This window comes from Neomonachus schauinslandi, chromosome 7 (genome assembly GCF_002201575.2).
Source record: "Neomonachus schauinslandi chromosome 7, ASM220157v2, whole genome shotgun sequence".
In the NCBI taxonomy this organism is placed as follows: domain Eukaryota; kingdom Metazoa; phylum Chordata; class Mammalia; order Carnivora; family Phocidae; genus Neomonachus; species Neomonachus schauinslandi.
Window position 1 is genome coordinate 141,608 of NC_058409.1, and position 10,081 is coordinate 151,688.

General features: G+C 65.4%; 1 protein-coding gene across 1 annotated transcript in view; it reads right to left on the minus strand.

Moving 5' to 3' along the window:
• OBSCN (obscurin, cytoskeletal calmodulin and titin-interacting RhoGEF) overlaps positions 1-10,081 on the minus strand; it is a 113,388-nt gene that overhangs the window by 69,986 nt on the left and 33,321 nt on the right. The window contains exons 10-26 of the mRNA XM_044917033.1: positions 9,674-9,949; positions 8,735-9,010; positions 7,364-7,639; positions 6,169-6,453; positions 5,696-5,962; positions 5,230-5,499; positions 4,229-4,495; positions 3,779-4,045; positions 3,464-3,576; positions 3,194-3,347; positions 2,870-3,031; positions 2,676-2,780; positions 1,627-1,893; positions 1,260-1,529; positions 886-1,152; positions 535-801; positions 163-429 (exon numbers count right to left, since the gene is read on the minus strand). Of these exons, the coding sequence (XP_044772968.1) occupies positions 163-429; positions 535-801; positions 886-1,152; positions 1,260-1,529; positions 1,627-1,893; positions 2,676-2,780; positions 2,870-3,031; positions 3,194-3,347; positions 3,464-3,576; positions 3,779-4,045; positions 4,229-4,495; positions 5,230-5,499; positions 5,696-5,962; positions 6,169-6,453; positions 7,364-7,639; positions 8,735-9,010; positions 9,674-9,949 (4,056 nt within the window). The remainder of the gene's footprint in view (positions 1-162; positions 430-534; positions 802-885; positions 1,153-1,259; positions 1,530-1,626; positions 1,894-2,675; positions 2,781-2,869; positions 3,032-3,193; positions 3,348-3,463; positions 3,577-3,778; positions 4,046-4,228; positions 4,496-5,229; positions 5,500-5,695; positions 5,963-6,168; positions 6,454-7,363; positions 7,640-8,734; positions 9,011-9,673; positions 9,950-10,081) is intronic.

Below are 10,081 nucleotides of genomic sequence, written 5' to 3' on the forward strand. Positions count from 1 at the left end.
GCGCCCCGGCTCCACCCCCTGGGACTGACCCCACCCCCTGGGCCCGGCCGCCCCGGCCCCGCCCCTAAGACCGGCTCCGCCCCCTAGAGCCGACCCCGCCCCTGGAGCAGGCCACGCCCCCGGGCCCGCCACGCCCCCTGGAGCTCTCCCAGCGCCACGCACCGTGCACACTGACTCTGGCGCGGGTCTCCTCGGAGCCCACGCTGCAAGTGTAGAGGCCGGTGTCGTCCCGGCTCAGGTCATGCACCACGAGCCCGCGCGTGCCCGCCGTGTGCAGCAAGTCGTACTTGTCGCTGGGGCCCAGCTCCACGCTGTCCTTTCGCCACACCACGCGGGCCTGGGGGTCCGAGACCTCACACTGCAGGGCCAGCGTGCCCCGCTCCTCCGCGGACACATCGTCCAGAGCCTTCAGGAACACCACCGGCTTGGCTGGGGGCGAGAGTGGGCAGGTGAGCGAGCGCCACTCCGTCCGGCCTGCCGAGAGCCCCGCGCCCCTCCCTGGGGAACCCCAAGGGCCCCGCAGGGACGCCTCACCTTTGACCTCCAGGCGGGCAGTGGCCGACACCTTGGGGGAGCGGGCGCGCACGGTGCCCGCGTCCGCCCGCCGAACCCGCTTCAGCACCAGCGTGTGGCGCCGGCCCTCGTGGGCGATCTCATGGAAGCTGTCGCTGTACAGAGGCGTGCCGTTGAGCGACCACTCCACCTCCTCGTCCTCCTGGGACAGCTCGCACGAGAAACAGGCCCGGCCCTCCTCCGTGACTTCTGCGTCCCGCATCGGCTGCGTCACTGTGACCTCGCGCGCTGCCCGGAGCAGAGCGCGCCGCTCAGCACCCGCGCTGGCGCCTCCCCCAGAGACCCTCCCAGGGCCCCGCGCGCCCTCCGTACCTTCCACGGTGAGCGCAGCGCTGCTCTGGGCGCTGCCGGCCTGGCAGCGGTAGAGGCCCGCGTCGGCGGGCGTGAGGCGGAGGATGCGCAGCTCCGCCATGTGGCCCTCCAGCCTCATCTTGAACTTCTCAGAGGGCGCCAACGGCGTGTCCTCCCGGTACCACTGCACGGCCTTGGGGGATGGCCTGAAGTCGCAGGACAGGACCACCGACTGCTGCTCGCGCCCCGCCTTGGGCTCCAGCGGCCGCGTGAGCACCACGGGCATGTCTGCGGCGGAAGGGGAGAGGGCGGCGCTGCGGCGACGGAGGGAGCCGGCGCCCCACCCGCGCCCTGTGCCAGCTCCAGCTGCAGCCAGCCGCGGACCGAGCGCTCACCTGAAACTACCAGGCGCGCGCTGGAGCGCGACTTGCCGATGGTGAAGCGCACGGGCCCCGTCATGGTGGAGCAGGTGCGCCGCAGCGTCAGGCGGTGCACCGTGCCTTCCTGCTCCATGGCCACGTCGGCACCGGGCCGCAGCACCGTCTTTCCCAGGAGCCACTTGGGCGGCCGCACCGACGGAATGGACGTCTCACACTCGAACCAGGCGGGGGCGGGCTCCATCACCGTGACGTCCTGCAGGCCGCGCACGATGGTGATGGATTGCTCTGTGGGGGAGGGGCTGGTCACCGGCGCGGTCCCGCTGGGAGGACCGCTCGCCGCCACCGGGACTCGGGGGAGGCGCCCGCACCGCGCTGCGCGCACCTTCCACGAAGAACTGGGCGCTGGTCTTCACGTCCCCAGCATCGCAGGTGTAGGTGTCCTCGTCCTCGGGCTGCACATCCTTGATGATTAGCTTCCGGTAGAGGCCGTCACTGACCATCTCATACTTGGGCCCGGGCCGCAGCTCCACGGGGCCCTTGAACCACCGCACCTGCGCGCTGGCGCGAGACATCTGGCACTCCAGCACGCCCCGGTGCTTCTCCATGGCTATCTTGTCCCGCAGCGGGCGCAGGATGGCCACCGGCAGCTCTGTGGGTGTGGCGGGGGCGGTTGGGGGTGCTCTGGGCTCCGAAACCCCACCCCCACCTCGGTCTGGGCGCTCTGCCCCTGCAGCCTTCCACCAGCAGGCTGGGCCACCGCCCTCGGGCAGAACAGCCCGCGCTGGCCCCTTCCCTGTCCAGCAGACGGCTACCCCGACTGTCCCCCTCGGGCTTCTCTGGGACCCACTGCACACCGCTGGCCGGCAGGAAGCTGAGCGCACCCACATGCATGCCCCTGGCCCTTCTCAAGCTCCTTCGGCATACCCCTGCCCCCCACACATGCCCGCCTTGCCACTTTTCCCCACACCACACCCTGCGCCCGCCTGGCACACCCCTGCATCAAGCAAATCCAAGCCCCTATGCCTTAGCCCGCCCCCCTTGCCGCAGATCCTCCCTCCTCGATGCCCTCACTGTCACCAAGGCCACCAGTTAAGGGCTGACGCTCGCCACCTGCCGGGGTGCCACCTGCCCTCGCCACCTCTCCAGCACTTGCCACGGTCCCAGGAAGAGGAACGGTTTACTGCTGCCTCCATTTTCAACAAGGAGACCCTGAGCCCTCATACCCGGAGCTGCCTCTCCCAGACCCCTGTCCTCCTGCTGAGGAGGCAACACCTCCCTCTCCTCCTTCTGGGTCATTGCTGTCCTCCTCCTAAGAAGGGCCTGGGGCACCCCAGCTTTTCCTGGGACAGCGGACTGTCAGCCCTTGGAAGGCCCAAAACGTGTGTTCACCCACACACTGCCCAGCACAGACCCCCCTCTGGGCTCCCTCACCTTTCACTCGGAGCTCCGCTCGCGATTCTGCACTTTCGGCAACAAATCTGATCTGCCCTGCATCTTCTGCCAGGACCCTCCGGTAGATGAGAGTGTATTTCCTTCCTGGGAACACAGGCCACTCAGTACTGGGGGGAGGAGGGCCTGGGGACAGGAGGAGGACGTGCCCCCCCGCAGCCTGCCCAATATCGCACCTTCCTGGCGGATGCGCACATTGTCACTGGGCCGAAGCTTACTGCCCTCCCAAAACCACTGGGCCGGCACCTCGTCCAGAGAGACCTCACAGGAGAACGTGGCACCCTCCTTCTCCATCACCTCCACATCTTCCAGGGGCCTCACGATCTGAACCTTGCGACCTGGGGTAACAAGCAGGGCCTTGTCGCCCCTGGACACACGGAGCTGCCCCTCCCCCCTCCCGCCCAGACTGCTGAAGGGTACAGGGCAGGGCAGCCAGGGGGCTAAGCACCTGGCTGGGGAATGTGGGGAGGCCAGGAGGTTCTGAGCCCTAATCTGCCCACCTTGCACCTTCAGGGAGGCTGAGCTCTGAGCGTCGTGGGCATCACACACGTACACGCCCTGGTCCCCGAGCTCACACCGGTAAATGATGAGACTCCGACACGCACCCTGGGCCACCATGCCCACTGTCTTGCCCACGCGCAGCTCCACACCGTCCTGAGGAGGGATGAGGTCGGGTCAGGTGCTGGGACTGCCCCGCAGAGCAGCCCCTCGCCTGCCAGGCACCTGTGAGAGGTAAGGGCAGCCAGAGGACTCCGGGGGAAGGGAGGCACCTTCAGCCAGCGCACATCCACGTTGGGGCGTGACAGCTCACATTCCAGGGTCACCTTGTCCTTCTCGGTGGCCACCATGTCCTGCAGGGGGCGGCTGAACCTCACAGGCAGCTCTAGGTGGGCAGGAGCGGGGAGGTGAGAGCAGGGCCAGGAGGGGTCTGAGCCGGGCGGTATCTAACACACAGCTGGTTCTAGGGGCGAGACCCAGTGCCCTGCCCCCAGGATTCCACGACCACGACCCCGCCTGCCTCCCCAGGCCACCTTGGGGACAGAGGCGGGTGCGCTCTGTGGCGGGTCCCACCCACGCCCACGCACCGGTGACCATGAGCTGCGCAGACGTGTGCGCCCCCTCGGCTTTGAAGGCGATGAGGCCGCTGTCCTGCGGCCGCAGCTCCAGCAGCGTGAGGGTGTGAATGGGGCCATGCACTGCTAGCTGGCAGGTGGGCCCTGGCTGCAGCCGCAGGCCATCACGCGTCCAGCTGCCCTCCACGTGGTCATGTGACAGCTTCACCTCCATGCTGACGGCACCCTGCTCCCAAGCCTCCGTGGCCTGTAGGCCCCGGACCAGCCGGACCTGGCGCACTGGGCAGACACGCAGGGGCAGGGGTGAGCCGTGCATGGACACCTTAGCCCGCAGGCCAGCTGTCCAGGGGGGAAAGGCACACCCCTTCCTTACCCCCGGGGCCTGCCCCTCCAGGGGGACATCCACCGCCCTCCCCCCCGCCCTGCCTAGATGCCCGACCCCCAGGTCCAGCTGCTGCTCACTTTCCACGGTGAGCTTGGCCTGTGTCTTGTCATCCGGAGTCTCGCACCCATAGAAGCCACGGTCCGAGAATCCCACGCAGCACAGAACCAAGCGGTGACTGGTGCCCTCCGCGTGAACCTCCACGTTCTTGCCTGGCGCCAGGGCTACTGCATTCCGTGTCCACTTGACCTCAGGCCACGGCCGCGTCAGCTCCACTTCCATGGTCACTGAGCTCCGCTCTTCCACCGTCTGGGGTTCCAGCTTCTTTCTGAACAGCACCGGAGCCTCTGGGGCCGCAAGCAAGGGAGGTCACCGCAGTCACTGCCACTCTTGAAAGAGCCAGAGCCCAAGGGCCCTCCCTCCCCCCACCGGGCAAAGCTGCTCGCCACCTCAACCTCACATTCCGCCTCCAAGCTGGGCCCAGCCCTGCACCTGCACAGGTCCAGTCACACAGGAGGAAGCTGAGGCCCTGGGAGGCTGCTCCTTCCTCAGCATGCCTCTCATCTCCTGCTCCCCTGCTCCCAACAGCCCAACCAGGCAAAGTGCCTGGCACTCCTAAGTGTGGCCCATGACCGCCAACAGCGGGTCACGGGAGCTGGTGCAACACACTGAGCCCCCAGACCTGCCGCACCAGCCTTAAGGAGACCCTGGACACTCACATCAAGGAATGAAAAGCATGGCACTAGGGGGCCTCCCCGCCCCAGGCTCTGCCATGTTCTCCCCAGAAGGTGCTTGCACTTGCTGCCAACTCCATCCACTTCCATCCACGGGGCTTGGCTTGGGATGCCTCCTCCAGGAAGCCTCACTGGACAGCCTCAACCTCTGCCCACTCCCCAACCAGATGCCCCTTGTGGGAGTTTACTCTGTCCCCTTCCGAGTAGCTACCCAGCCCCTGGGCCCCACCCGAGTCTCCTTTGTGCAGCCTCCAGGTCACCCAGACCAGCTGGACCCAGGCCGGCATCAGAAGGCCGCCAGGGAGCCAGCCCATGGGGAGGCCCTCCCCACGGCCGCATCCACGCACCTCGCACCCGAAGAGCAGCCGAGGACTTGACACCCTCAGCCTCTGCAGTGATCTCGCCAGCATCCTCCAGGGTCAGGCCAGAGATAGTCAGGCTGTGGCCGGCGCCACTCTGCGCTATGAGAAACTTCTCACTGGGCTGCAGCAAGGCGCCGTCCCGGAACCACGTGACTGCTGCATCGCTGGGGGACACCACGCACTGGAAGGTGGCCTCGCGGCCTTCCTCCGCCACCACGGCGCTCAACGCAGCCGTGAACTTGACCGTGCGGGGGGCTGCAGACAGGGGTTTTGCTTGGACACCTTAGCCCGCAGGCCAGCTGTCCAGGGGGGAAAGGCACACCTGGGAGGGGCAGGTGGGAGAGGCAGAGGCCCCGCCCTGCAGGCGTGGAGAAGGACACCTCCTCCGGGCAGCCGCCCAGGTGCGCCCCGCCCGACTGCCCGCCCACCCGCGCGCCCCTCCGCGGCTTACTGCTGACGGTCAGCTGAGCGCTGGTGCAGTCGTCACGTGTCTCACACGCGTACTCCCCCGCATCCTCCAGCCGCAGGCCTGACACCGTGAGCGAGCGCCGGGGCCCCGCGGCTTCAATCTGGAAGCGTTTGCCAGCCCGGAGCTGCGTGCTCCCGCAGCGCCACACGACCTCGGCCTGGGGCGGGCTCAGCTCGCAAACCAGCGTCACTGCGCCGCCCAGCTCCCCGCTCACGGGCTCCAGGGGCCGGCAGAACTTGGCGGCCACCTCTGCAGGACGGGAGGGGCATCAGCTGCAGGGCTCCGCCCGGGGAAAAGCTCTGTGCCCAGCAGCCGTGCACCCTGAGCCCCCTCTGGCTCCAGGCAGGGATGCCGCCTGCACGACCTCACGGGGGACGGCCGCCCCCCGCGCCCCCCCCCCCCCCCCGCCCCCGCACACACGGGGTTCCCAGAGGACCGCCCCCAGCCCTGCTGACCTTCCACCTGCACGGGGAAATCCTGCACCTCTGCGTCCACACGGCAGCTGTAGACCGCGCTGTCCAGGGTTTGCGCGCTGTGGATGGTCAGGGTGTGGGTGTCCCCCAGACTGGCCGTTTGGTGCCGCTTGCTTCGGCGAATCTCAACACCGTCCTTGAGCCACGTCACCGCGGCCACAGAGGGTGTAACCCGCGTGGCAGTCAGGACAATGTCCTCATGCTCCCTGACCACCAGAGGCTCCCTGCGGCCAGGTCTCTCCAGGGCGGGGGGTTCAGGCTCCGGCTCTGGGGGGAGGTCAGTGGGCGTAAGGGCAGGGCCCTTGCATTCCTGGCCTGGGCCCCATCCCACCGAGGAGCCACACTGTGGGAGAAGACCTGAAATGGGGCCACCCCAAACTCCCACGGCCCTACAACTGCCCCACTTCCGTCTCTCTGCTGAGCAAACCATGCCACCTGGCAGCCACCACCCAGGCATCCAGAGGCCAGAAAGGGCAGCCAGGGGGAGCCCCCTGGGACCACAGCCTGGGGGAAAAGAGCTGAGAGCCCAAGACCCCTGCCCGCCAGCGAAGATGGCCCCATGAGCAGATACTGCAGAGAGTGGGAAGCAGGCAGTTAAGGGACCTGCCACAGCCTGGGGCCTGGGTCCACATTACAGAAGGGCATCAGGGAGCAGGCCCAGGAGGGGAGGCAGGAGAGGACAGCCTGGCCCAGGCCCAGCCAGGATGGGCATCCGAGCAAGGGCAAGGCCACAGGGCTGACGAAACGACAGCTGGACAATCAGGATCCCAAGGCCAAAGCCCCTCAAGTGAGGCTCCACAGCGGCCCAAGGGGGATTTACAATGGGAAGCGTATCTGCTCACCAACCCCAGACAAAGAACAGTCGCTGCCACAAACCCCAGGCCCTAGCAGCCTGCAGGTACCCAAGAAAGCCTCAGTGGCAGGTTCCGTGCTAGTTGAAGTGGGGATGCGGCATATAAGGGAGAAGCCTGGGGAAACAGATGCCCAGAACACCCCACAAGAAGGGCTGCGGTGAGTGTTCTCCAATCCAAGGACCTGGGCAGAGGACAGAGCCCTGGGCTGGGCAGATCAACAGAGAACCCAGCACAGGTACAACACACCTGTCCCTGACCCTGTCCAAGAGGGCTCATTTCCTGATTTTCAGGAGCTTATCCCCTCTGCCCAAACTGACACGCACCTGCCACGTCCAGGCGGAAGGACACCTTCCGGCCCCCGGCCTCACAGCTGTACTCCCCAGCGTCCGCCTGGCCCACCTGCCGCACCACCAGCCGCCTGCTGCAGCCCTCGGCCTCCACGTGCACGTTGGGGCTCGCACTCAGCTTCTTCCCACCCTTGCACCACGTCACCTCCGTCTGGGCCTGGGCCACCTCACAGCTCAGGGTGGCGCTGGCCCCCGCCTCGGCCTGCACCTCCCTGCGTGCTGGCTGCTCCTTGGCAAACACGGCCGAGGGCTCTGGGGACAGAGAGGGATGCACTCGATCAAAGACAGCATGTACGTTAGGAAGGTAACACTGGGGGAAGAAAGACCAAAGAGGGAGGCAGGGGACCTAGAAACATCTCTGCATCCGCTGTGTGGTCCGGAAACCCCGACAGGCTTCTTGACAATGAGTGACACAATCTATGGACCCATGTGATCAACGCTGTGCGTGGGAGAACATACATTCTCTCACTGCTCTGCATGGAGTGTTCAAGCTCCACGTTGGCTGACCTAGTGAGGACCCTACATTCTACCACTGCTCCACGAGTGCTCTTCCAGGTGGGATCACACATTCTATCACTGCTCCAGGTGGGCTGCTCCAGGTGGGACCATACCGTCTACCACTGCTCCAGGTGGGCTGTTCAGGTGGGGACCATACATTCTATCACTGATCTACGTAAGCTGTTCCTGGAGGGGACCATACATTCTATCAACGCTCACCTGGTCTGCTCCAGGCAGGGACCTTACATGCTGTCATTGATTCTCCTGGACTGTTCCCGGTGGGGATCACACATTCTATCCTTACTCCACCTGGGCTGTCCCAATGGGACAATATATTCTACCACTGCTCCAGGTGGGCTGTTCAGGTGGGGAGGAGACATTCTCTCTGCTCCACCATAGGGACCACACATTCTATCACTGCTCCATGTGGGCGGATCCTGGTGGGACCATTCATTCTATCACTGCACCACATGGGCTAGTCAAGGTGGGACAATATATTCTACCACTGCTCCACGTGGTTTGTTCAGGTGCGGACCAGACATTCTATCACTGCTCCACGTGGGATATTCCAGGGGGGACCACACATTCTGTGACTGCTCTGCGTGAGCTCTCCTAGGTGGGACCATCGCTTGGAACACCAGTCGCAGAGCACAAGCATACCCAAACCTCCCATGTACACGTTCCCATCCAAACTCTCTTGCCTCAGCCACGTGTATGAGAATAGCAGGCGGGAGAAGGGACATGTGAAGGGATATGTTTAATGAAAGTGTTCCAGAGTCTGTCTGAACTCTATGCTATTCCCATCATCACCCCTCGATCAAGGCTAAAGTTTGAACCCAAATTACTGACCTGCCACGTCCAGGCGGAAGGACACCTTCCGGCCCCCGGCCTCACAGCTGTACTCCCCAACGTCCGCCTGGCCCACCTGCCGCACCACCAGCCGCCTGCTGCAGCCCTCGGCCTCCACGTGCACATTGGGGCTCGCACTCAGCTTCTTCCCACCCTTGCACCACGTCACCTCCGTCTGGGCCTGGGCCACCTCACAGCTCAGGGTGGCGCTGGCCCCCGCCTCGGCCTGCACCTCCCTGCGTGCTGGCTGCTCCTTGGCAAACACGGCCGAGGGCTCTGGGGACAGAGAGGGATGCACGGTCAGAAGCCCCACTGCGGTGAGGGCCCCCAAGTCCTGGGGCCAGGACACAGCATGCTCTAGACTCCAGGCAACCCTGGGAATCATTCACGGTCAGGTGCTGCCGGTAGGACCCTCCTCGGGCACAGGGCGACCTGACGCCGTGACCCCTCCGAGGCGTGGCGGGGAGCAGCTCTGAGCACCACGATGGATAGCCAGGCCAGTGCCTGGGGACGGGCAGAGGGAGGCCTGGGGGCCAGTGGCTGGGACCCTACTAAGGGCTGGGCCTCAGACAAAGCTGGACTCAGAATCTGCCAAAAGGCCCCTAGAGATTCTACAAAGAGCCAGAGCCTTAGGCATTAAGATCCCAATCCGAGCTGCTGAGAATGCTTCCAGCACCTTTTGGGTCCCGTCTGCCTCACCTCTTCATCTTCAAAGGAGAAAGGAGGCTGCAAATTTCCCTCTTATCCTTTCTTTTCCACACCCACGTCTCTTCTCATCTAAATGTTAGTTCTGTGGGAAGTTTCTTTTCCCAAATCCAGAAGCGACTGCCCCTCCTGGCATTCTTGGAAGAAAGGAAGGGCCAGACAGCCTGGCCTCACAGGTCCTTGATGCAGCCGGACCTGCGCCCCACCCAGCAAGCCCTGGAGGCTGCAGCTCACCGGAGACACGCAGCTGGAAGTCCACGGAGTCCTCACCCACGCGGCATGAGTAGGTACCCTCATCCTGCCGGGTGACCGAGGCTGCCACCAGCCGGCGCCGCGTGCCCACGTCCTCCTGCGAGAAGCGCTGGCTGCAGCGACTGAGCTCCGTGCCGTCCTTATACCAGCACACGTGCACGTGGGCCTCAGAGGTCTCACATTCGAACTCGGCTGGGCCTCCAGCCACAGCATCCACACAGCCACCGGCTGTGTCCTTGTGCAGAAAGGGAGTGAGCCCTGCAAGGGCACACAGGCGGTCAGGCGAGCAGCAGAGCCCCGGCCAGACACACACCCACGCGGAGAGCAGACAGAGACGCCTGGCGCCTGGGGGCCTCGCCCAGACCAGACCAGGGTCCCCTCCGGAGGCAG